At 40.5% G+C, this 27,856-nt stretch overlaps 1 protein-coding gene across 3 annotated transcripts in view; it reads right to left on the bottom strand.

Annotated features, from left to right (window-relative positions):
• Positions 1–27,622, bottom strand: part of LOC115150880 (contactin-3-like) — a 72,250-nt gene extending 44,628 nt beyond the window's left edge. Inside the window, exons 1-2 of one of the 3 annotated variants that reach the window (XM_029694658.1) lie at positions 26,960–27,622; positions 8,635–8,771 (exon numbers count right to left, since the gene is read on the bottom strand). In XM_029694658.1, coding sequence (XP_029550518.1) covers positions 8,635–8,689 — 55 coding nt within the window. In that variant the 5' untranslated portion in view covers positions 8,690–8,771; positions 26,960–27,622. Of the gene's footprint in view, positions 1–8,634; positions 8,864–26,959 lie in introns of those variants that run through there. The other 2 variants (XM_029694659.1, XM_029694657.1) reach the window with 2 other exon arrangements.
• Positions 27,623–27,856: the final 234 nt, after the last annotated feature.

The raw sequence follows: 27,856 nt of genomic DNA on the forward strand, positions 1-27,856 counted from the left end.
CTCAAATAAGCAAAGGGAAATGACAGTCCATTACTTTAAGACATGAAGGTCAGTCAATCTGGAAAAATTCAATAACTTTTTACGTTTCTTCAAGTGCAGTCGCAAAAACCATCAAGTGCTATGATGAAACTGGCTCTCATGAGGACCCCCACAGGAATGCTGCAGGGGATAAGGTCATTAGCGTTACCAGCCTCAGAAATTGCAGCCCAAAATAAGTGCTTCACATAGTTCAAGTAACAGACACATCTCAACATCAACTGTTCAGAGGAGACTGTGTGAAGCAGGCCTTCATGGTCGAATTATTGCAAAGAAACCACTAATAAAGTACACCAATAATAAGAAGAGACTTGCTTGGGCCAAGAAACACGAGCAAGGGACATTAGACTGGTGGAAATATGTATTTTGGTCTGGAGTCCAAATTGGAGATTTTTGGTTCCAACCTCCGTGTCTTTGTGAGACGCGGTGTGGGTGAACAGATGATCTCCGCATGTGTATTTCCCACCGTAAAGCATGGAGGAGGAGGTGTTATGGTATGGGGGTGCTTTGCTGGTGACACTGTCTGTGATTTATTTGGAATTCAAGGCACACTAAACCAGCATGGCTACCACAGCATTCTGTAGTGATACGCCATCCCATCTGGTTTGGGCTTAGTGGGTCTATCATTTGTTTTTCAACAGGACAATGACCTAATATGCCAAGAAGTATAGTGATGGAGTGCTGCATCACATGACCTGGCCTCCACAATCCTCTGACCTCAACCAAATTGAGATGGTTTACGATGAGTCGGACCGCAGCGTGAAGGAAAATCAGCCAACAAGTGCTTAGCATATGTGGGAACTCCTTCAAGACTGTTGGAAAAGCATTCCAGGTGAAGCTGGTTGAGAGAATGCCTTGAGTGTGAAAAGCTGTCATCAAGGCAAAGGGGGGCTATTTGAAGAATCTCAAATATAAAATATATTTTGATTTGTTTAACAGTTATTTGGTTACTACATGATTCCATGTGTGTTGTTTCATAGTTTTGATGTCTTCACTATTATTCTACAATGTAGAAAATAGTACAAATAAATAGAATTCAGCTAATGTTGATATCAATGCACTAATACCTACACTACATTACCAACGTATGTGAACACCTGCTCGTCGAACATCTTATTCCAAAATCATGCGCATGAGTTGGTCCCCCCTTTGCGGCTATAACAGCCTCCACTCTTCTGGCCACTCTTCTGGAAAGGCTTTCCACTAGATTTTGGAACATTGCTGCGGTGACATGCTTCCATTCAGCCACAAGAGAATTAATGGTGTCGGGCGCTGATGCTGAGCGATTTGGCTTGGCTCTTCCAATTCATCCCAAATGTGTTCAACGGGGTTGAGGTCAGGGCTCTGTGCAGGCCAGTCAAGTTCTTCCCCAACAATCTCAACAAACCATTTCTGTATGGACCTCGCTTTGTCCACGGGGGCATTGTCATGCTGAAACAGGAAAGAGCCTTCCCCAAACTGTTGCCACAAAGTTGGAAGCACAGAATCATCTAGAATGTCATTACTGTAGCGTTAAGATTTCCCTTCACTGAAACTAAGGGGCCTAGCACGAACCATACAAAACAGCCCCAGACCATTATTCCTCCTCCACCAAACTTTACAGTGGCACTATGCATTCGAGGTAGGTAGCGTTCCCCTGGCATCCGCCAAACCCAAATTTGTCGGTTGGACTGCCAGATGGTGAAGCGTGTTTCATCACTCCAGAGAACGCTTTTCCAACTTTGGCGAGCTTTACACCCCTCCAGCCGACGCTTGGCATTGCGCATGGTGATCTTAAGCTTTTGTGCGGCTACTAGGCCATGGAAACCCATTTCATGAAGCTCCCGACAAACAGTTATTGTGCTGACGCTGCTTCCAGAGGGAGTTTGGAACTCGGTAGTGAGTGTTGCAACTGACAGATGATTTTTACGCGCTACAGCGCTCTGCGGGCCTGTTCTGTGAGCTTGTGTGGTCTACCACTTCGCGGCTGAGCCGTTGTTGCTCCTAGATGTTTCCACTTCATAATAACAGCACTTACAGTTGACCATGGAAGCTCTAGCAGGGCAGACATTTCATGAACTGACTTGTTGGAAAGGTAGTAAGTATCCTATGATGGTGCCACGTTGAAAGTGACTGAGCTCTTCAGTAAGGCCATTCTACTGCCAATGTTTGTCTTTGGAGATTGCATGGCTGTGTGCTCGATTTTATGCACCTGTCAGAAACAGGTGTGGCTGGGAAAGCTAAATCCACTAATTTGAAGGGGTGTTCACATACTTTTGTATATATAGTGTACAACAACAAACAACAAACATTTCTGTGAGACACTTATAAAGTTATATTATAATGTTACGACATGATGTTCCAATAATATTCTAAAAACATACTTTAACAATAATGGAAGTAGTTCTTAAAACACTGCTGCAACGTTCCGCTAATATTAATGTATAGTATTATACAAAGTTGCCAAACTATGAAACAAATTTCAATCCTCTTAAATCATGATATTTTATTAGGGTATTGTTCAAACATGGTTTTAGATTTTTTTAATAAAGAAAGGTCATCAAGTAAATGTTAACCTGCGATCTGCCATCTTCCAGCCTTGTAGGCTGTGGATTCCACAAACTATGATTCAAAGTCCTTAAACTTAGATTCATGCTATAGCTTTATGTCTTTGTACATACTGTATGCACATCGATGTACATACATCTCACCACAATCAGTCAGGCAATAATTTGACATGATTTCTGAAATCATGTTCGTAGTGAAAATAAAAGGTAAAAACATTCCAACTTTACAGTATATGTCAGAAATAGAGGAAACAAATTCCTCAACAGTAAGATAGCACTAACACATAAAATAAACCTCCATGGACTGTTCAAAACTGTTTTGAATACTTGTTGAGCCCCTTAAAGCATATACCTATTGTATACTGTATTATATGTAAATTCAAAATCTGCTTTGCTGTGGTTGTCTTACAGTGGAGGGAGAGAGAGAGAGAGAGAGAGAGAGAGAGAGAGAGGGAATAGAAAGGGGGGAGAGAGAGAGAGAGAGAATAGAAAAGGGGGAGAGAGAGAGAGAATAGAAAGGGGGGAGAGAGAGAATAGAAACGGGGAGAGAGAGAGAGAGAGAATAGAAACGGGGGGAGAGAGAGAGAGAATAGAAACGGGGAGAGAGAGAGAGAGAGAATAGAAACGGGGGGAGAGAGAGAGAGAATAGAAACGGGGAGAGAGAGAGATAATAGAAAGGGGGGGAGAGAGAGAGAGAAAATAGAAAGAGATAGAGAGAAAATAGAAAGAGAGAGAGAAAATAGAAAGAGAGAGAGAAAATAGAAAGAGAGAGAAAATAGAAAGAGAGAGAGAGAGAGAAAAAATAGAAATGGGGGAGAGAGAGAGAGAGAGAGAGAGAGAGAGAGAGAGGGGGGGATAGAGAGAGAGAGAGAGAGGGAGAGAGAGAGAATAGAAACGGGGAGAGAGTGAAAGATAATAGAAAGGGGGAGAGAGAGAGTGAGAAAATAGAAAGAGAGAGAAAATAGAAAGAGAGAGAGAGAAAATAGAAAGAGAGAGAAGAGAGAGAGAAAGAGAGAAAATAGAAATAGAGACAGAGAGAGAGAGAGAAAGAGAGAAAATAGAGAGAGAGAGAGAAAATAGAAAGAGAGAGAGAGAGAGAAAAAATAGAAAGAGAGAGCGAGAAAATAGAAAGAGAGAGAGAGAAAATAGAAAGAGAGAGAAAATAGAAAGAGAGAGAGAGAAAATAGAAAGGGGGAGAGAGAGAGAGAGAGAGAGGGGGGATAGAGAGAGCGAGATAGAGAGAAAATAGAAAGGGAGAGAGAGAGAGAGAGAGAGAGAGAGAGAGAGGATTTCTGTCCCAATCCCAGGTGACCACAAGGGCATAACGAGCCAGTGTAGCAAGAGGTTTGTTCTAAAATGCAGGCGCAGTTCCATCCCAAGGATCCTGATAATGATCTCTGACATGTCATACACAGGAATAGGAATGGAATCGCAGATGTCCCTGGAGGTGCAAATGCAGTAGGCTGCTCAAGGGATGGCTGAAGGGCAACAGTAGCCTACCGTATATGAAAAACTGCATTTTAATCAATTTAACCTTGTCACTATGAAATATAATATGGTTGCTTGCAAATACTGTGTGAGTGTCTCTATCAGTTTCTTATCAACAGCAAAAGAGAAGATTAGATCTAGGCTAATGCAATGTAATACAATACAGATTCTGTAGAATTGTGTAGTCAGTGCACAGTATGGTTAATTTCAGTTCATAACGTCAAGCAGAATCTAGAGAATATCCAAAGCACTTCAAAATGATTTAGGGAACACTGTAAGCATTAGATTTCCAACATTTACATATGAGACAAAAGAGACAACATAGCGCACACACATCAGTGTAATACTGTCGACTTCAAACTAGCACTCTATTGAGAGGTATTGCAGTACTGTTGCCTAAAAGGTATACCACCCAGCAAACTGGGAACATTTCCAGATTCTCATTAAGTTATAGTTAGGGTTGTATCTAACACTAGGATGACAACATCCCAAAAACATTCAAAGAATGTTTTTCATAACCAAATATTTGAATTAATATATATATATTTTTATTAAATATCCTTGGAATGTTCTCCTAACATTCATTAAACTGTTGTGCAGAACATCTGTAACAACAACCACAGAACATTACCCCAAAGTTCTCATTAGGTTTCCAGGTAATGTAATAACACAATGTACCAGTAATGTTTTCCCAGCAAACCAAAAATGGTTATGTGAAAGTTCCTGGAACATTTGTTAGGTCACAGCAAATGTTCTCATAACATATATAAAACATTTGCCTGATTTTGCAAGAACGTTCCTAAAACACATTTAATCTGTTCTTTAAAGGTTCCCAGAATGCTTCATTAGTTTGTGGGAGCAGTTTGGTGAGACCATTGTGGGGACATCACAAAATATATGCTCCCATAAAACAAAAGACTGTCCATGATTCCACAATGTTTCTTTTAGGGTGCAAAAAATATTCACCTGATGTTAAATCAAAGGTAAAAATATATATATGTTACAAAAACATTTTAATAACTCAAATTCTGTTCTGTGTCCTGATTGACCATATTTGACAGGAAAAAACCCCCAAGGCTACAGTTATCACCTGGTGGTGCAGTGGGTTAATGATTTGGCTGCAGATTTGAAGATTGCAGGTTCAATCCCAAATATTCTTTAACCATGTTTATTTTAAAAGAAAATGTGAAATGAAGGCTCAGGTATACTCTACTAAAAGAGAGGATGTCTTTATTTCATCCAGATTTAAAAATCTAGAAAGACATGCAGAATTTAAACTAACTGTAAAAAACAAAACATTGTGTAAAAATGGACAGTTCAACTTTTAAAAAACGCACCCGATATAATTCCTATTATGAAGTTCTTGATATGGTCCTCCTGTCTTATTTTTCATGATCTGAAAAGCAAAAGTGATCCTGGATCAGTACTCATAGTCTATATATGGGCCTAGGGGTACGCAGCATATAAAGAGTATGATGGTTAATAACCCAGTTACCAGTATTCCCCTGGGTTAGTTATGTCTAAGGACGCTGAAAAGGAAGCATGGAACTCCTGTGTGACCATACTGCCATGGCTATATATTGTCATCATGTGAAGTTTAAAAAATATGGTTGTGTTTAGATGATTAAATGCTGTTCAAATGTCCTATGAATGAAATGAAAATGCCATGTGTCTCTACAATATAGTCTTCAAATGCAAATGACCATTCAATCTGTAGAGAAACATAATGGGGATGTATTCCAATCTCCTTTCTTATGCTTTAATTTGCATACTGAGAATGCTGTGGTAATATTAGGTAAAACTTAAACATAACATTTTCTAAGTGTTCTTGTAATATTCTGTGTATATTGTGTGAATATCAATGGAATATTGCATCCCCCCCCCAATTTAGTGATATCCAATTGGTAGTTACAGTCTCGTCCCATAGCTGCATCTCCCGTACGGACTCGGAAGAGGTGAAGGTCGAAAGCCGTGCGTCCTCTGAAACACGACCCCGCCAAGCCGCAGTGCTTCTTGACACAATGCCCACTTAACCCGGAAGACAGCCGCACCAATGTGCAGGAGGAAACAACGTACACCTGGCGACCGTGTCAGCGTGCATTGCGCACGGCCTGCCACAGGAGACGCTAGAGCGCGAAGGGACATGGACAACCCGGCTGGCCAAACCCTCCCTTAACCCGGAAGACGCTGGGCCAATTGTGCGCAGCCTCAAGGGTCTCCCAGTCGTAGCTGGCTGCGACACAGCCTGGGATCAAACCAGGATCTGGAGTGACGTAGCTAGCACTGCGTAGCAGTGCCTTAGACCGCTGTGCCACTTGGGAGGCCCCGGAATATTAAGTTAAACCTAAAACAAACATGTTATGAACATCATAAGAACGGTCTTATTGAATTCTTACAAAATTGTCCTGTACACCCTAACTTAAACATTGTATGAGTGTCATCACAACTGAGCATATTTTGTGTTTTGGAAACCTCTCTCTTGTAATGTACCCACACTTTCCCCACAACCTAATTACATGTTCTGGGAACCGTTAAAGAACTCAGGAAGGCTGTTCTGTCAACATTCTTACAACATCAAAGGAATGTTTTCTGCACCCTGATACAAACATTATCTGAATGTCAGCACAACCAGACAGTTTTTGTGTTTTGGGAACAAATCTGTTGTTATCTCCCCACAATGTTTCCACAACCTAAAGAAACATTCTGGGAGCAGTTAAAGAACATACGAAATGTGTTCTGGGAATGTTTTTGTAATATCAGGTGAATGTTTTGCACCCTAAAATATTATCACTTTTATACAATGGGTTACTAACATATTTATTCATACTATTTCACCCTTCCACAAGATATAGTCCCGACACAAATCTAGGGTTGCAACCCAAGCTGGCTGGTCATTTGTTCTTCCGGTTCGGTTGCCAGAGAAGTGACCTAGTCATTCTGTCTTTTTGTTCTACATCTATGGACGCTACCCAGTCGTTGGTTCTAAGTGTTCCATTGCAATACTAGCTGGCAACGTTCTTATCCCTCGTTTGCTAGCTAGCCAACTACGGCTAACCTACAGTCACATCAAACAGTGCAGCCAGAATAACAACAGCAGCATTTGCTTTTATTCTAGTGACATTTATTTGGACACATCCATAACAATGAGCTAATGAGGCACAATTTCACCTGATTTGTATAATCACCTGTCTGTGTTATTTTGTAACCTTTATTTAACTAGGCATGTCAGTTAAGAACAATTTCTTATATTTTTTTTCCCAGGGGAAGAACGACAGATTTTTACCTTGTCAGCTCGGGGAATTGATCTTACAACCTTTTGGTTGCTAGTCCAACAGTCTAACCACTAGGCTAGGCTGCCACCCCTGTCTTGGGAACAGATATTTTGTGATGTCCCCACAATGTTCCCAACAGACTGTTCCCACAACCTATTGAAACATTCTGGGAACCTTTAAAGAACAAACTAAACTTTCTTGTAATATAAGGTAAAAATGTTTTGCACCCTAAAATAAACATTGTATAATCATCCATGCAACTGGACAGTTATTGTGTTTTGGGAACATATATTATGTGATGTTCTCACAATTTTTCCACCAGACTGTTACCACAACCTAATTAAACATTCTGGGAACCTTTGAAAGAACAGATAATCCGTGTTCTGGGAACATTCTTGTAACATCAGTTGAATGTTATTGTACACAAAAAAATAAACATTGTACAATCATCCACGCAACTGGGCAGTTTGTGTGTTTTGGTAACATCTTTTGTGATGTCCCTACATTGTTCTCACCAGACTTTACCCACAACCTAATGAAACATTCTGGGAAACTTTAAAGAACAGATTAAATGTGTTTTAGTAACGTTCTTGCAACATCAGGCAAATGTTTTATAGGTCCAAAAGGCTCCTTAACAGCTTCTACCCCCAAGCCTAAGACTGCTGAACAATTAATCAAATGGACACCTGGACAATTTACATTGACCCCTGCTGCTACTCACTGATTATTATCTATGCATAGTCACTTTACCCCTACCTACATGTACAAATTACCTCGACTAACCTGTACCCCTGCACATTGATTGACTCGGTACCGGTACCCCCTGTATATAGCCTTGTTCTTGTTATTTTATTGTGTTACTATTTTTTACTTTAGTTTATTTAGCAAATACTTTCTTAACTCTATTTCTTGAACTGCATTGTTGGTTAAGGGCTTGTGAGCAAGCATTTCACGGTAAGTTCTACACCTGTTGTATTCGGCGTGTGAAAAATGCAATTTGATTTGATTTTTATACAAACATTCTACAATCATCATCACAACTGGATAGTTTTTGTGTTATGAGAACTTTTGCCGCGACCTAACAAATGTTCTGGGAAATTTCACAGAACTAATTTTGGTTTGCTGAGCAGTTTCTCATTTGTAACAAAGAGAGCAATTAGGCCTACTTACATTGTGCAAGTAACAATGTTAATGTAAACATAAATCATCATTTGAATGAAAAATCATATTGGAGCTTCTAGAATTATAATAGTAAATACCTTCTGAATAAAATGTGTAGTAAAACATCTTACCTGCAAGGCAACCAATGATTGATAGCAGCACAAGTTGTTTCCATAGTAACATCATCTTCCGTTGCCAAGGGCAAATAAGACTCTCATCCAATTGCTTGTGAATGGAATGTTCTCCCCTGAGTATGAGAATCTTTGATCTGAGGGGAAAGTAATTAAACAAATAAGTAAAATAAGACATTTTGAGCCAAATATTACAAGCATTCAACATCAATACATGATTACAGTATTACAAAAGTTGCACTATTCATGTTCTTTCACAGTTTTTAGGAGACTTGAAGTAAAAATAAAAAAAATAAACTGTGAAAGCAATGTAAATTAAATCCACTCACCAGACAACACATGCATATGATTTCAGCCATTAGGCAACGGTTGATTTATTATTTTATGAATTATACTGTATGCCTTTTGATGACTGCATGATGCCTAAAGGTAATGTAAAATACAGCTGTTGACACATTGGGGGTAAGTAAGGACATATAGAGTGCATATAAAAAAATACACTAACTGTTTAAAAGTTTGGGGTCACTTAGAAATGTCCTTGTTTTTGAAAGAAAATCACATTTTTGGTCCATTAAAATAACATCAAATTGATCAGAAATACAGTGTCGACATTGTTAATATTGTAAATGACTATTGTAGCTGGAACTGGCTGATTTTTAATGGAATATCTACATAGATGTACAGAGGCCCATTAACAGCAACCATCTCTCCTGTGTCCCAATGGCACGTTAAATTAGCTAATCCAAGTTGATCATTTTAAAAGGCTAGTTGATCATTAGAAAACCCTTTTGCAATTATGTTAGCACAGCTGAAAACTGTTGTTCTGATTAAAGAAGCAATAAAACTGGCCTTCTTTAGATTAATTGAGTATCTGTAGCATCAGCATTTGTGGGTTCGATTACAGGCTCAAAATGGCCAGAAACAAAGAACTTTCTTCTGAAACTCGTCAGTCTATACTTGTTCTGAGAAATGAAGGCTATTCCATGAGAGAAATTGCTAAGAAACTGAAGATCTCGTACAACGCTGTGTACTACTCTCAGCACAGAACAGCTCAAACTGGCTCTAACCAGAATAGAAAGAGGAGTGGGAGGCCCCGGTGCACAACTGAGCAAGAGGACAAGTACATTAGAGTGTCTAGTTTGAGAAACAGGCGCCTCACAAGTCCTCAACTGGCAGCTTCATTAAATAGTACCCGCAAAACACCAGTCTCAACGTCAACAGTGAAGAGGCGACTCCGGGATGCTGGCCTTCTAAGCAGAGTTCTCTGTCCAGTGTCTGTGTTCTTTTGCTCATCTTAATCTTTTATTTTTATTGGCCAGTCTGAGATATGGCTTTTTCTTTGCAACTCTGCCTAGAAGGCCAGCATCCCGGAGTAGCCTCATCACTGTTGACGTTGAGACTGGTGTTTTGCGGGTACTATTTAATGAAGCTGCCAGTTGAGGACTTGTGAGGCGTCTGTTTCTCAAACTAGACACTCTAATGTACTCAGTTGTACACATTTCAATACCAGGTATAGATGGAAAGCCAGTGATCACTATTCCATCATCTGTGACAATGTCAAATGTTCACCATAAAACCTGGTCCAGACAAACTCTTAGGAAGATACTACATATCAAACATGGAAGAAGTTTGAATATGATTCAGCTGCAATGAATCACAGGTTCCCAACAGTACCTATTCTATGGAACTACATCTTGGACAATGTTATGGAATAGTGACACAAAGAATTGCTAAGTGAGCTTGTTTTTTCATTACCAAACCATCATAGTGCATTTCCTGTCAACCTGAGCAACAAGCACATATCTGCTACATCGGAGGAAAGAGGGGGTTGGAAATAATTGACCTCAAAAGCTACTTTCCTCAGCCTATTAATAGGAACTGGCAGACAACCTAAATACATTTAGCAGTATACTAATATATAGCCTACTGTGCAGCACCGCGCCCATACAATGAGAAGAACTTACAATGCCTTCAGAAAGTATTCATACCCCTTGACTTATTGCACATTTTGTTGTGTTACAGCCTGAATTCAAAATGTATTCAATGGGTTCTCACCCACACAATATCCCATAATGACAAAGTGAAAAAATGATTTTAGAAATGTTTGCAAATGTATTGAAAATGAAATACAGAAATATATATTCACACCCCTGAGTTAATACTTTGTAGAAGCACCTTTGGAAGTGATTACAGCAGTGAGTCTTTGTGGGTAAGTCTCTAAGAGCTTTCCACACCTGGATGGTGCAATATTTGCCCATTATTCTTTTCAAAATCCTTCAAGCTCTGTCAAATTGGTTGTTGATCATTGCTAAACAACCATTTTCAGGTCTTGCTGTAGATTTTCATGTAGATTGAAGTCAAAATTGTAACTCGACCACTCAGGAACATTCACTGTCTTCTTGGTAAGCAACTCCAGTGTAGATTTGGCCTTGTGTTTTAGGTTGTCCTGCTAAAAGGTGGATTTGTCTACCAGCGTCAGGTGGAAAGCAGACTGAACCAGGTTTTTCTCTAGGAGTTTGCCTGTACATAGCTCCATTCTGTTTATTTTTTATCCTGAAAAACTCCCCAGTCCTTAACGATTACAAGCATACCCATAACATGATGCAGCCACCCCTATCCTTGAAAATATGGAGGGTGAAACTCAGAAATGTGTTGTATTGGATTTGTCCCAAACATAACACTTTGTATTCAGGACAAAAAGTGAATTGCTTTACCAATTATTTTTCAGTATTACTTCAGTGCCTTGTTGCAAACAGGATGCATGATTTGGAGAATTTATATTCTGTACAGGCTTCCTTCCTTTCCCTCTGCAATTAGGTTAGTATTGCGGAGTAACTCCAATGTTTTTGATCCATCCTCAGGTTTCTCCAATCAAAGACATTAAGCTCTAACCTTTTTAAAGTCACCATTGGCCTCATGGTGAACTCAATGAGCGGTTTCCTTCATCTCCGGCAACTGAGTTAGGAAGGACGCCTGTATCATTGTAATGACTGGGTGTATTGAAACACCATCCAAAGTGTAATTAATAACTTCACCATGCTCAAAGGGATATTCAATGTCTGCTTTAAAAAAAAATGTATTGTACCAATAGCTGCCATTTTTTGTGAGGCATTGGAAAACTTCCCTGGTCTTTGTGCTTGAATCTGTGTTTGAGATTCCTGCCTCGACTAAGGGACATTACAGATTGTATTTGTGGGGTACAGATAGCGCTGGGCGATATGGACCAAATATCATATCACTGTATTTTTATTTTAAATGGACGCTGTGACAGTATATTACGGTATTTTATGTTTTTTAATAATACAAGTAATAAATTTGCTTCATGAGTAGTGTGTGACCCTAGGGTGGCAACACATACATTCAATGGGTCTTTCTCCATTCTGATTGTTTTATACCATTAAATACAAATTTAACAAAATATTATAATATGTATTTTCATCAATTTCTGCACTCATTCAAGATCATGTCCACACTGCCACGTAGGGCTACATGACATGGGCTAACAATTTAGGCCTTATTTTTATCAAATGTTGCAATTCTGATTCGACTTGCGATTTAGAGCAAAGCACTTGGCTGAACTGTTGGAATCATGCAAATATAATGATAATTCTAATTATTCAGTTAGAATATAATAGTGGGCACTTTGAATACAGTGTTGTTTGACATGACAAAGAATGCAAATGCCAGGGAGGAGTTATTGTGACAGGGTAAGAACCAAAGTGTTTATAAGTGATTCCGAGGTCCCATGTGGCTCAATTGGTAGAGCATGGGGTTTGCAACACCAGGGTTGTGGGTTTGATTCCCATGGGGGACCAGTATGGAGATGAAATGTATACATTCACTACTGTAAGTTGCTCTGGGTAAATGTAGGTGACTCTATAATCTTTGGCTACACTGAATATTTTCTCTTAGCTACATGTAGCTAACACAGTTTTATTTATCTGTTATTTTACCAGGTAAGTTGACTGAGAACACATTCTCATTTACAGCAACAACCTGGGGAATAGTTTCAGGGGAGAGGACGGGGGAGCCAATTGGAAGTTGGGGATGATTAGGTGTCCATGATATGATGGCCAGATTGAGAATTTATCCAGGACACCGGGGTTAACACCCCTAGTCTTCATTATTATTTTTTTTTTATTTTTCATTTTTATTGAATATCCGAAACACACAATAAACTTGCAGTGAAGCCGCTCAGCAACTACACCACACCAGTCATCCAACAGACTCCCATTCAGAGCGACACACAGAAGCATCCAGGGTCAATGCCCTGCTCAAGGGCACATTGACAGATCTCCCACCAGACCAAGAACGTGAACCCAAACCATCCAAGATCCCCCCACAGTTCCCCAATAGATGTCCTTCAACCATCCGAGACCCCTCCAACAGTCCCCCCCAAGAAGAAAAAAAATACAATTAATTCCATTCCCCACCCCCAAGAACCCCCAATGCACCAACAACCAAGACATTTAACTAAAGAGAAAAAATAAAAAGACAAACGAAAAACAGCAAACAACGCAAAAAAAACAACAAAAACAACAAAAACACAAAGGACATCAAGGACAACTAAAATCATAACAGCAATGCCAACTGTATATGTTTGAGTGCATGTTTGGCACTATTCCATGTGTGTGTGTCCGTGTATGCATGTATTTGAATGAGAGTGTGTGTATATATGCATGTGTACAAACACCTGCACGACATCAGCCTCAGGCAAACCGGCATTAGCTTTAAAAACACTGCTCCTCAAAGTCATTCAAACGTACTTTTTACTGTTTAATTTTTACTTTATTTTTTACTTCTATCTTTGACCATCATTCTATCTCCCGCACAGCAACTCCACTCCCACTTGTCTTCAATTCCACATCCCAACCCTCAGCTTCCCTCAGCCCATCCCACCTATCTCTGCTGGCCACCCTCTTCAGATTTTTATGCAACATATATCTTTCAACTATGCTGTGATGTTAACGTACAATTTCAATCTATCTAATCGAATAGATTCAAAGAGTTGATTGCGAGTTGAAGATAAATACTTTTACTAAGAGTATTAGTAATTGACTGACCCGGTCTCTCCAGATCTCCTAACAGTACTATTTCTAGGTTCAATTATAGATCAAAGCTATGCATTTTTAGCCATTCTTGAACCTGAGACCAGAAAACAGGCTACCTGAGGGCAATACCAAAATAAATGGTCTATTGATTCTGTACCCTGACAACAAAATCTGCAGAGCTTCGATGATTGTATGCCCCAAATATTCAACATTTTGTTGGTGGCAAGAATTCTATATTCAAATTTTTTGTTGTTGAAATGCACGAAGTCTTGAATCTTGCATTGTTTTATATACAGCATAAACTCATACAACCTCATACCATGGAATAGTGGGCACTTTGAATACATCAAAAATCTCTTCCCAACTATTTTGCGATCTGTATGGCACAGTTGTCAACATCTTGGTTCTCAAATTAAGCTGGAATACTTTTCTATTTATGCTACCTTTATTCCTCCGCCAGTTTTGATCCTTTATATTGGGCAGACAGACCAGTTCCCTACCTCCTCCCGCTGCCACCACCTGCCTCCTCCATTTTTGGGGTAATGCTGTAATCAATTGGTGGTACTCTTGGATTGAGCAGACCTTCCTGTAAAATTCTGATAACTCCATGAAGGACATAACTCTACCATTCCAATTTACAATATAATTTAAGAACAAAATACCCTTTTCAAACATATTTCCCATAAATAAAGGTATTTTATCAACCAGCACATTTGAGTTCATCCATAATATTTGTTCTATCTTTTCAGGGGGATGAATTTTAAATTGTAGCCAGCTCTGCAATGCTTGTTTGAAATGAAAGATACTTTGAATAAAGTATCATTCTCAATTAATCAAAAATGAAACATGGCAATCTAGACAAAGGCAAAAAGGCAATTTTTAAACAATGGATGACATTTTCTTAGTAATCTACTTGAGGACCATTTAGGGTTCAAGTAAAACTTTTGAATAAGTGAAGCTATTAGAGAGAGGTTTAGTGCTTTTATATTTAATAATCTCAACCCACCCAAGTCATATTCATTATATGAACTCAGCAAAAAAATAAACGTCCTCTCACTGTCAACTGCGTTTATTTCCATCAAACTTAACATGTGTAAATATTTGTATGAACATAACAAGATTCAACAACTGAGATATAAACTGAACAAGTTCCACAGACATGTGACTAACAGAAATGTAATAAGGTGTCCCTGAACAAAGGGGGGGGGGCAAAATCAAAAGTAACAGTCAGTATCTGGTGTGGCCACCAGCTGCATTAAGTACTGCAGAGCATCTCCTCCTCATGAACTGCACCAGTGCCAGTTCTTGCTGTGAGATGTTACCCCACTCTTCCACCAAGGCACCTGCAAGTTCCCGGACATTTCTGGGGGGAATGGCCCTAGCCCTCACCCTCCGATCCAACAGGTCCCAGACGTGCTCCATGCGATTGAGATCTGGGCTCTTCGCTGGCCATGGCAGAACACTGCCATTCCTGTCTTGCAGGAAATCACGCACAGAACGAGCAGTATGGCTGGATGAGCATGCAGGAAGGGTACCACATGAGGGAGGAGGATGTCCTCCCTGTAACGCACAGCTTTGAGATTGCCTGCAATGACATTAAGCTCTGTCGGATGATGCTGTGACACACCACCCCAGACCATGACCGACCCTCCACCTCCAAATGAATCCCGCTTCAGAGTACAGGCCTCGGCGTAATGCTCATTCCTTCGACGATAAACGCGAATCTGACCATCACTCCTGGTGATACAAAACCGCGACTTGTCAGTGAAGATCACTTTTTGCCAGTCCTGTCTGGTCCAGCGATGGTGGGTTTGTACCCATAGGCAATGTCTGGTGAGGACCTGCCATACAACAGGCCTACAAACCTTCAGTCCAGCCTCTCTCAGCCTATTGTGGACAGTCTGGGCACTGATGGAGGGATTGTGCGTTCCTGGTGTAACTCGGGCAGTTGTTGTTGCCATCCTGTACCTGTCCCGCAGATGTGATGTTCGGATGTGCGATCCTGTGCAGGTGTTGTTACACGTGGTCTGCCACTGTGAGGACGATCAGCTGTCCGTCCTGTCTCCCTGTAGCGCTGTCTTAGGCTTCTCACAGTACGGACATTGCAATTTATTGCCCTGGCCACATCTGCAGTCCTCATGCCTCCTTGCAGCATGCCTAAGGCACGTTCACACAGATGAGCAGGGACCCTGGGCATCTTCATTTGGGTGTTTTTCAGTGTCAGTAGAAAGGCCTCTTTAGTGTCCTAAGTTTTCATAACTGTGACCTTAATTGCCTAACATCTGTAAGCTGTTAATGTCTTAACAACCGTTCCACAAGTGCATGTTCATTAATTGTTTATGATTCATTGAACAAGCATGGGAAACAGTGTTTAAACCCTTTACAATGAAGATCTGTGAAGTTATTTGGATTTTTTACGAATTATCTTTGAAAGACATGGTCCTGAGTTTAGATAGGCACGCTTTATTTTGTCTGGTTTAGCATCCCAGATAAAGCAAAATATTTTTAGCTCATATGATTTGAAAAACTAATCATCAGAAGTAGGCAGCGCCATAAATAAGTGAGTAAACTGAGATAAATATACAGTTATTTACCTCTCCATGGTTGTAGGATCTTTTTTTACAAGTTTTCTATTGAAATTGATTGTGGAGAGCTTATTTATATATTTTGTGATATGAATGCCAAGTATGTCTACTTCACCATCAGCCCATTTTATAGGTAAACTGCAGGGTAATGTAAAAGTTGTATTTTTTAAAGATCCAATATGTAATATTGTACACTTATCATAATTATGTTTAGTCCAGAAAGTACAGAAACGTTATCAAGATCTTCAATGAGACATTGCAGGGTTCTAGCTTGCGGACTTAATATAAAATTGAGTCATCGGCATACAATGACACCTTTGTTTTTAAGACTTGGATTTCTAATCCTCTAATGTTGTTATTGGATCTGATTTTAATAGCTTGCATTTCAATGGCCATAACGAATAGATATGGTGACAGCAGACACCCTTGTTTAACTCCTCTTGACAATTGAAAACTTTCTGAGAAGTAGCCATTATTTACTATTTTACACCTGGGGTTGCTATACATTATTTTATAAATAAAATCCAGTCTTACTTAATCAAATGCCTTTTCAAAATCTGCTATAAATACCAGGCCTGGCTTCTTAGATGTTTCATGATGTTTTATTATTTCTAATAGTTGTCGTATATTATCTCTAATGAATCATCCATGTAAAAAACCTGTCTGATCAGGATGAACAATACCTGGTAAAACCCTTTAAAATTCTGAGTGCTACGCATTTCGCTAGTATCTTTGCATCACAACACTGAAGTGTAAGGGGCCTCCAGTTTTTTAGATAGACTGGATCTTTATATTTGCTATCTGGGTCTTGTTTTAATAATAGAGAAATCAGACCTTCCTTCTGAGTACCTGACAGAGACTACCATTTCAATAGGAGTAGTTAAAACAATCTAACAATGGAGCTTTTAGTATATCAAAAAAGGCTTGATATACCTCTACCGGTGTGCCATCAAGCCCTGGGGTTTTTCCAGACTGAAAGAATTTAATAGCCTCAAAGTTCTTCCTCTGTAATTTGGCCTTCGCACTGATCTTTCTGTACTTTTGTTAATTTTCCATTTTTCCATTTGGAAATAATTCCTTACCGTAACCTTCATTCAGTGGGAGAGGATGAGACGTAAAAGAGAACATCTGCCTAAAATATTTAGCTTCCTATTTTAAAATATAATTCAGAGAATCATAGATGACTCTGTTTTCAATAACGAGTTTCGGCAAATTATTTTTGTTACTGTTCCTGTATTGGAGATTCAGGAAGAATTTTGTGAATTTTTCTCCATATTCCATCCAGTTTGCTTTATTTTTGCAATAGATTACATTAGATCGTTCTTGAATAAGTTCCTCAAGTTCTTTTTCCTCTAACTTATTTTTTATCTCTGTAGTATCGTTTTTATTGCTATCTACTTGTACTATTAGTTCATGTATTTTCCTTGTTAGTCTTGTCTCTTTAGCCAGAAACTGCTTTTTTACTATTGATGAATATTGAATGACCTCTGAAGGTACATTTAAAGGTATCCCAAACAATAAGAGGATTTGCTGAACCTATTTTATACTGGAATAATTCAGGTATAAATGATTTTGTCTTAGTTAAAAATAAGTTGTCCTCCAGTAAAGTTTGATTACATTTCCAATATCCCCGACCATGTGGAAATTCTATACGAGTTATATGAAGGCCAATTAGATGATGATCCGATCGCATTCTGTCTCCAATTAAAACTTTTTGAACCTTTGATGCAAGAGAGAGAAAGAGACAAGAAAGTAGTCAAGATGACTAGCTTGATTAAGTTTCCTCCATGTATATCTCACTAGGTTGCGGTTTTTTAGTCTCCAAATATGCACTATTTCTAATGTGTTCATAATATTTGTGATTTCCTTAAGGGCAATTGAGGTATTTAACACTGTGTTATAGTCTTCTACCATAATGATTTGATCATTTGTTGCCTGTAAGTTCAATAAATTGGTATAAATATTTCTGAAGAAGAATGGATCATCCTGATTTGGACCATATAGATTAATGAGCCAAATCTCTTTTTCGACCACTTTCATATCCAAAAAGATCCACCTTACTTGCGAATCATTCCTGACATTCCTGTCTAATTAATATCACACCTTTTGAGTTCCTTTGTCCATGACGGAAAATTATTTCACCACCCCATTCCTTTTTCCACGCAACTTCATCTAAGGATGTAGAGTTTCCTGTAAACAGTATATGTTATATTCCTTTTAGCCACGTAAAGACTGATATTCTTTTTTTATAATCTGCTAAACCATTACAATTATAACTGGCTATTCTTATTTCACCCCTTACCATAATTAGATACTATTCTCAGTCTAAATTGACCATAATTAGTGCTTGTAAAGTTACTGCCATCAGAGGTATTATGACGGTCAATATTAGAGCTTTCAAATGATATTTAGAGTTGAAGAAATAGGTTCTAGCAATATTTGTTTTATTCCCTTGCCTGTTTGCCTGTGAGCCAATGCCTCAGATGTTAGAAAATTGAGACAAGATATTATGTGTGTAGTAAATCTGAGTAGGTTAATGTGTATGATATTGGATGTGATTTAGTGAGAATGTGTACGATGTCTGTATAAGAGCAAGACTATAATGTGTGCTGTCCAAATAAATAATAACTTCGCCAATTTGCATGGTTGAGTGTCTATGTGTCACGGGTGTCGTTGGGTAGAGATGACCAAAACGCAGCGGGAATGTGGATGCTCATCTTTATAATTTATTAAATAAAGAGAACCTCAAAAACAACAAAACAAAAGAACGACAGTTTCACAGGCTATGACAACTAGCAGTGCAAAAGACAACTACCCACAAAATCCCCAGGTGAAAACAAGCATCTAATATATGACTCCCAATCAGGAACAACGACGTACTGTTGTTCCTGATTGGGAGCCACACAAACCACACAGAAATAGACAGACTAGAAAACCATAGAAAACCAACACTAGAACATATACTCAAACCCCAGACTACATAAACCAAACACCCCTTTAATAACACACACAACCTCAACCATACAAAACAAATACCCTTCTGCCACGTCCTGACCAAATTATAATACAATTACTCCCTCTGCTGGTCAGGACGTGACAGTACCCCCCCCCCCCCAAAGGTGCACACCCCGAATGCACCTAAACAACAAAAAGCAACCAAAAAATAAACCCCTAACTAAAGGGAGGGAAGGGAGGGTGGCTGCTGTCAACGACAACACCTGTGCTACACCCCCCCTCCCCAACCCACCTATACTGGAGGTGGCTCAGGTTCTGGCCTACTGCCCTCTAGACTGTAGGCAGACTCTCTTGGCTCCGGACCGTAGGCAGATTCACTCGGTTCCGGGCCGTAGGCAGACTCACATAGTTCAAAGTTATAGTCAGACTCACTCGGTTACGGATCGCAGGCAGACTCACTCGGTTCCGGATCGCAGGCAGACTCACTCGGTTCCGGATCGCAAGCAGACTCACTCGGTTCCGGATCGCAGGCAGACTCACTCGGTTCCGGATCGCAGGCAGACTCACTCGGTTCCGGATCGCAGGCAGACTCACTCGGTTACAGACGGTAGGCAATTAAGGTCACAGTAATGAAAACTCAGGACACTAAAGAGGCCTTTCTACTGACTCTGAAAACACCAAAATGAAGATGCCCAGGACCCCTGCTCATCTGTGTGAACGTTCCTTAGGCATGCTGCAAGGAGGCATGAGGACTACAGATGTGGCCAGGGCAATAAATTGCAATGTCCGTACTGTGAGAATCCTAAGACAGCGCTACAGGGAGACAGGACGGACAGCTGATCATCCTCACAGTGGCAGACCACGTGTAACAACACCTGCACAGGATCGGTACATCCGAACATTACACCTGCAGGACAGGTACAGGATGGCAACAACAACTGCCCGAGTTACACCAGGAATGCACAATCCCTCCATCAGTGCTCAGACTGTCCGCAACAGGCTGAGAGAGGCTGGACTGAGGGCTTGTAGGCCTGTTGTAAGTCAGGTCCTCACCAGACATCACTGGCAACAATGTCGCCTATTGGCACAAACCCACCACCGCTGGACCAGACAGGACTGGCAAAAAGTGATCTTCACTGACGAGTCGTGGTTTTGTCTCACCAGGGGTGATGGTCGGATTCGCGTTTATTGTCGAAGGAATAAGCGTTACACCGAGGCCTGTACTCTGGAGCCGGAGCGATTTGGAGGTGGAGGGTCCGTCATGGTCTGGGGCCGTGTGTCACAGCATCATCGGACTGAGTTTGTTGTCATTGCAGGCAATCTCAATGCTGTGCGTTACAGGGAAGACATCCTCCTCCCTCATATGGTACCCTTCCTGCAGGCTCATCCTGACATGACCCTCCAGCATGAAAATTCCCCCAGCCATACTGCTCGTTCTGTGCGTTATTTCCTGCAAGACAGGAATGTCAGTGTTCTGCCATGGCCAGCGAAGAGCCCGGATCTCAATCCCATTGAGCACGTCTGGGACCCCTTCGGATCAGAGGGTGAGTGCTGGCGCAATTCCCCCCAGAAATGTCTGGGAACATGCACGTGCCTTAGTGGAAGAGTGGGGTAACATCTCACAGCAAGAACTGGCAAATCTGGTGCAGTCCATGGGGAGGAGATGCACTGCAGTACTTAATGCAGCTGGTGGTCACACCAGATACTGACTGTTACTTTTGATTTTGACCCCCCCCCCCTTTGTTCAGGGACACCAAGTCTGTGTACTTGGTGGAAAGCCACCTTGTTTACAGTCTCTATAGGAAGTTTCAAGGCAGATTGCATGAATTCTCTGATCGCGTCCTCTGGATTATTGGATGCGTCCTCAGGAATCCATGCAAAAATTTGATTTTCATTTTTTTTAACACGATTTTGGCCCAACTTGCTAAGAAAAAACAAACTAGCCATTTGCAAATGTAAGAAACACAAACTAATAGTGTAATTATAGATTTATATTAAGAAGCAAAGTGAAAACAGCATCGTTGTCATCAACATTGTTGCATGTGCTGCATTGACCATGCAGACTGAACGCAAGTGTCTCGTTGCCGAGGAACAACAAATGCGCTCCTTGAGTGACAGCGGAAGGGGCTAGGCCTGTGTGGAAAGTGTCATGGAGAGAGAGAGCTGAGAGAGATGACTCAAGCAGCTGAATAAACTATAAAAATGGACGTTATACACAAAACAAACTTTCAAATACCATGATAGAATGTACAGTAAAAACCCAAACCGGTCCGTGCATCAATACTGGTATATTGTAAAATATGGTATACCGCCCAGCCCTAGGTACAGAGATGAGGTAGCCATTCAAAAATCATGTTAAACACTATCATTGCACACAGAGTCAGTCCATGCAACTTATTATGACTTGTTACGTACATTTTTACTCCTGAACTTATTTAGGCTTGCCAAAACAATGGGGTGGAATACTTATTGACTCAAGACATTTCAGCTTTTTATTTATAATGAATTTGTAAACATTCTGAAACATAATTCCACTTTGACATTATGGGGTATTGAGTGTCAAGATCAATACATTTCCATTTCTGTAACCATTTGACTTCCAGATCCATTGAAATTATACATTACATGAATGACTTGCTTGTGTGTGGTATGAACATCTAATCAAATGACTACCCAGACTATTTGTTGTACTGGCCCCCCATGGGAATCGAACCCACAAACCTGGCATTGCACACACCATGCTCTACCAACTGAGCCACAGGGAAGGCTATTTTTCTTAAAACTGCATTGTTGGTTAAGGGCCTGTAAGTAAGCATTTCACCGTAAGGTCTACACTTGTTGTATTCGGCGCGTGTGAGAAATAACATTTGATTTGATTTGATACGTCTCTAAGGTTTTCAATAGTCAAAGCTTTGAAAGCCTGGTTCCACAGCCAGTTGTTGGAGTGACGTTTTTCCACTGAGCCTGTGTCATGCTTGCAAAGTCTGTGAACTGAATTCACCAACGCTTGATACATAATATTGTCTGACAAGTAATGTAATGGGCCTTTAAAAAAAATCTGATCTGGAAGTGGTGCCTATTGTTATATAATTCCAATTCTATCATTATTTCAATGGTAAAAGCTTTCTTTCCTAATGCTTTGACCCACATCACTGTTACCACTGGTAACTGATATTCCTCTCAGGATTAAGATTCCTAACCCTTCTCCAGCTTCTTAAAACTTTACATTTTTGTGGATTAACCCAGTAGGCTACTAACTTAGGTATTCTTAATATAGTAGTAAAATTGCATATAAAACTATTGTTTCATCGTCTTACAAATGTTTACAAAACAAAACATGCAGTCATTTCAATAGCTACAGAATTGTGTATGTTTAGTTTGAAGGGGAGGAATATAGCTGTTATTCCATAACCATTGTTATGAGTCACATTCTGTGAGGAGCCCAAAGCACCAGCCTCCTGCAGCTACCTACTGTCGCCCAGAACACACTCTTCAGGGGGGTGATCTCATTTGGTTATAGATTACATAATCTTCCGGCCAGTGCTGGCTTAGCACCATGCTCCTGGTGCCAGTAATGGTTCCTCATCTGCTGTAATTGTGGGACACAGTGTGTCTCAGAGTGGATTTCCTGGTGTCTTTCAAGTTTTAGGGGGCATTTTGCCACTGTAAATCGTGTCATATTGGATTACATGCTTTGAGATCATACCCGGGTAGAAATGTGTGCAACATTCCCCAGTTTGTCTGGTTTGCTCTGGTCCATCCCAGTCATCCCATCCTCCCCTTCCCAGTCTAATGCCGGGACCCATAGAGGACAGACTGTATTTATAATGCATACCTCCAGTATTTTCAAAACATGTCAAGCAAGATGTCTCCACTGAGTTGATCAAAAATGAAGAGCTCATACTGGTAATAGGTATGCATTATCATTAAAGTCTGTCTTCTATTTGGCCGTGTACTGTAGAGGTAAGGGTGGCTGGATATCACTATGCACTGGCGGAGGTGAAGTGAAATTATGAACACGAGATTTCTCTGCCAAGTGTAATGATGCATCACAGTTTCACCTCCACAATAGCTAAGCCTAATGAAAGTCGTTGGCTAAACGTATCCCTGAGTAAATGACATGACTTCTTGGTTAGAGGGGCTGTTGTTTGGTGCATAATTGATAGAAGAGGTGGTTAAAGGCATCCGTTTTCCCCTGAAGGGACGCATAATAGCAAAGAATCTAATAAAGGTGGGAGTAAAGGAGAGAGGTTCTATCACAACATGCGAGGGAGGGTGAGCTGTTTTCAGATGCTACAAGACCTATGGCAAACAAAGCTGGACCAACGAGGACTGTAGTGTACATCTCAAAAGGAGACACTGTTACCCAGTTAGTTAGAAAAACAGATAATAGGTAGGCCAGTGTTTCCCCTATATGCTTTGGTGCGTTGCTGCCAAATTATGGCTGCCACTGCACTGTTAGAGGTATAGAAGTATGCCCCAGGAAGAGCCCATCGGCCGCCCCCCGCAGGAAGACCCCAAGAAGACCCCATGCTTCTGAAATAAATCCTAGGGGAAACACTGGGTAGGCTAATCACCATCTCACAAGACAGCAGTATCTAAAACCTCATTCATATTGAAGATTATCTCTAATTCAAGAAAGGATACATATAATTACTGTAATCACTATTATTGCCCTCCACTAGAAAATCTCTAAGGCCAGTATGAACAAGCGGAATGATTTAAGTTCTAACTTCCAACATGAGCTGTGATTTACCCAAGATAATGAGCCCATCTCATCTGTGCCTCACTATTTAGTTTATCCAGCGATCCAGCTGCTGAGTAAACTTAATTTCAAATCGGCCAATGAGTATATCAAAGTTAGGTACTAAAGACTTCGAACAAGGGCATTGAAAGAAGTCTTTGAGATTGTTTCACAATGAAGGTCTAAATGCTCTGTGCTGAGAAACTGAATGATGTTTGTCCAAGACCAATTAAGTGTACTGACTTGGAATATTTTTTTGTAATCTCTTACTATACTGCCCCCTTTCCTCTCCGTACAGCTTTGTACCATTTTCATCCAATTAAAGAATGGTTTTTGCATAATCATATGAATACCTCTCCTGAGATGTCTCTGTCTGCTGTTTCAAGTGTGGCTACCATGGAAGCACATCACATAACACAGAACACTGAGTCACTCCATGGAGGTGTCTGATTGGCATGTTGTTACATACATGCGTGCATAAGATAAATGTGATTAGGACTGACAAACTGGCAGTGACTAAGGACAAAAATACACAGCGCGCAACAGTGACTAACACAGACCGAGCTCTAAGACAAGGGAGATGTTATTGCGTTTCTCACTTTTGTCACTCAGAGAAACAGCCTAGTGACATTGAGTCACAATTGTTCTATGCATTATACAGTGCATTATGGTATAGAAAATACTGTACATGATGAATTGAAAACAAAAAAGTAAGGCCAAACCTCAAAACTGAAAATGATTGGCATTTGAAGACACAATCAATGTCACAAATGTTATCTATTAAACTAAATGTCATGAAGCAAGATACTTCCATGAGGAGATATGAACTGTTCTCACACAGTGAGTGAGAGAGTTTGTTTAACACCCGAATAGCAGCTGTGCACAAAGGGTGAAAGGATTGATAATTATCGGGTCGAAAACACTTCACCCAAAGAGGGAAGGATCTAGTAACTGAGAAAACAGGAGAATTCCTGGAAGGCCTCACTTTTCTAAAGACAACAGGAAGCTCCAGTGATTCCCTCAGATGTTAACCAAGGGGCCAATGCATCGGTGAACCCCACAGCTACTGCAAACCATGGGGCCAGAAAAGTAAGTGCACTTAACAGAGAGTGAGACAGGGAGCAGTGATCCGTTCCACAACCCTATCATCGTGGTGACATATCCCCAGACCCCCATCCCAATAACCACAGATACAACACTGGGTTGGAGGTGTGGGATGAAGAGAGGGACAGATGCGTTCTAGATTAGAGCTAGACCTCTGGATTTGTGCATCCACTTACAGCACTACAGTATATTTGAACCGCCTAGATTTTTTCAAACAGAAATGCACTTTTTGTACCAAGATTGCCACTCTGATGTTCTTCAGAAGGGATTTCAAAACCAATTGAGCTAAAATAAAAGGACCACAGTCCTTTCCTCTGTAGCAATGGCAGCTGCATATTGCAGTGTTCAGGAATAATTCAGCACCTAGCTGCTTATGATGTTTTCACCTCTCATTTGGCTGTGCTTGTTAGCCACAGAACGAGATGAGCAAAGCATGCTAGAGAAATCTATAAATAAACATGAATAGAGGAGAGAGGGATCAAATTCCCCAATGAATAGCACATACTTTGAAGATATATATTGGCTGAGCATCTGCAATTCTGCTGCAGCTGGTGTTCTGTCTTTTTTAAGGGGTTCAAAATATGGTCCAACCAGAAGAGTTTTGACACATTAATATATGTACTTATCTAAAGGAAATAGAACAAAGGAGAGACCGTTTTGGTCACAAAGGTCCCCCAGAGGGCAGCCACCTGGGATGCAGACAATCATTTTACACAGTCAGAGGAGTCAATGAGAAATACAATAGCGCCCGCAACATAATTAAAAGAATAATTGAATTATGTTGGATGACTAATCACAGCTTTAAATGAAAAAAAGCTAGAGAGCAAAATATCTATAAGGTGCTCCTGACTGAATTGTATGTAGAGGAAGGGGCTCTATTGCAACCAGCATGAGGCTATCTGCAGTCAGAGCTATGAAGGCTATACCTTCCCTGACTGCATGGCACAAAGCAGCCCCCATGTGGACTTGTGCCCTAGATGAAGAAAATGAGCCTGAGCAGCAAGATAAATCTCAGTAGCCTGGAAAAGCCATTCAAGGCTCCTGGTGGAGTACTATATCAGCATTATGCATGAGATGATCATGCACAACCATTATCTCGATAAATGTCTGCTACACACATCTTTTTTTTTGTTGCTGTTGTTGAGGAAATAGCTTTTTCTACAATTCAAAAGATAGAAAGTTGAATAAGTGCTTGAATCAGGGTGTTGTTTAAATGTGTCACCCTCGCCACTTCCGGTATTTGGAAATGGGAACAAGCAAGAAAATCCAACTATAACCCTGGCCTAATAGGTTATACTATAGGCACCGTGTGAATTGTATTGTAGATGCCATAATATGCTCAGTTATCAAATAATTGTTATATTTCACACTGCCTTTTCGATTATTGAAACATAAAGAAAAACTTCTCAGCATGTCGAAAAATACTAGTAGGCTATAGCCTATGAAATATTGTGGAATTGATAGACACTCGGACTCGCATGCAACGTAACCACTAGCGGTTCGGGGGGGAGGGGGGGCAGTGCCCCTGTGACAAAAATTTTGGACCCCCTTGTGGCTCCCCTAATTGTGGAGTATGAAATAATTTTTACATAACTAATTTTTGCTATCGTTCTTTTTTTACATCCCGTTATTAGACTGGCAACGATGATGATTATGAACATGGTCTTTTGCCTGCTAATGCCTGCAATGCAGTGAAGAAAACGATATGACAACAATAACGTCTAATGTAACTGGCCCCTCTAACAGTACAACTGGCCCCGGCTTGGCCCCCCCAGTTGAAATGGTCTAGAACCGCCACTGAACGTAACCACTATTATGAAACATTAAAATAGCTTTTTACCTTATGTGGAAGCTTATCAAATCAACGTAAACTAATAAACACTTACCGAGTTATTAAACAGAATGCTGTTTTTCCTCTTCATGGAATTGGATGACCAGAGAAAATAGTAGGCTAGCCTATTTCATTGATTCCACTGTCCAAATGACATAAATCAGTGGTATTTATCGATTGTCTCTATGTCTTTTCCTAAAGAAGAAACATTTTCATAAGAGCCGTGGCTCTCTTATTCAGGATCCCAACGAGAGTTTGCGGGTTAACGCTGGTCCAAGGAATCGCAGCACCACACTTCTCCGTAAAGAGCCCCGCAAGTCCGTCTCTCCTCTTGGCTTGGAGGAGATGCTCCTCGTTGTAATCCCCGAAGCACCCACGCAATTAGCTCAGGGAGTCACAGGGCTCCAGCTCCGACGTCGGGACGACAACTGTACTCAATCACAGGTGCTTTGGTCTAGTCTTTCAACAACTAAGACACTCCAGGAAACGCTGCCAGTCTGGACGGAGAGTGAGACAGAGAGACCTCTGAGCTGAGATTTACATTCTGCGCATCCCCTTGCTCCAGACCCGTTGTACAGACGCAGTGAAGCGCCCACTGTTGACACGTGAAAACACGCGCACAAATGAAATGAACCACTGGTCGGGAGCTCAATACTCACCCAGCATGCTCTAATTTCCACGTATTCAAAGCCAAAAAGATGAACTGAAGTATCTTTTTTAAATGGCACACGGTCATTTATAGGCTATACGTTGCCCAATTGGAATTAGTCACAGCCATCCAGACAGAGGGAGTTACAGCTGTAGTTTTCTTTCACGACTGTCAGGGTCATTTGAATACCTCGTGGTAATTGCATAGGGAATGTAATGAGCATCACATTGTCACTGATATGATTATGCAATTAAGACCAGTGTTCAAGTCAATAGGCCCAATTCAAATGTATTCCACAGTAGG

Source organism: Salmo trutta, chromosome 16, assembly GCF_901001165.1.
Source record: "Salmo trutta chromosome 16, fSalTru1.1, whole genome shotgun sequence".
Lineage (NCBI taxonomy): Eukaryota > Metazoa > Chordata > Actinopteri > Salmoniformes > Salmonidae > Salmo > Salmo trutta.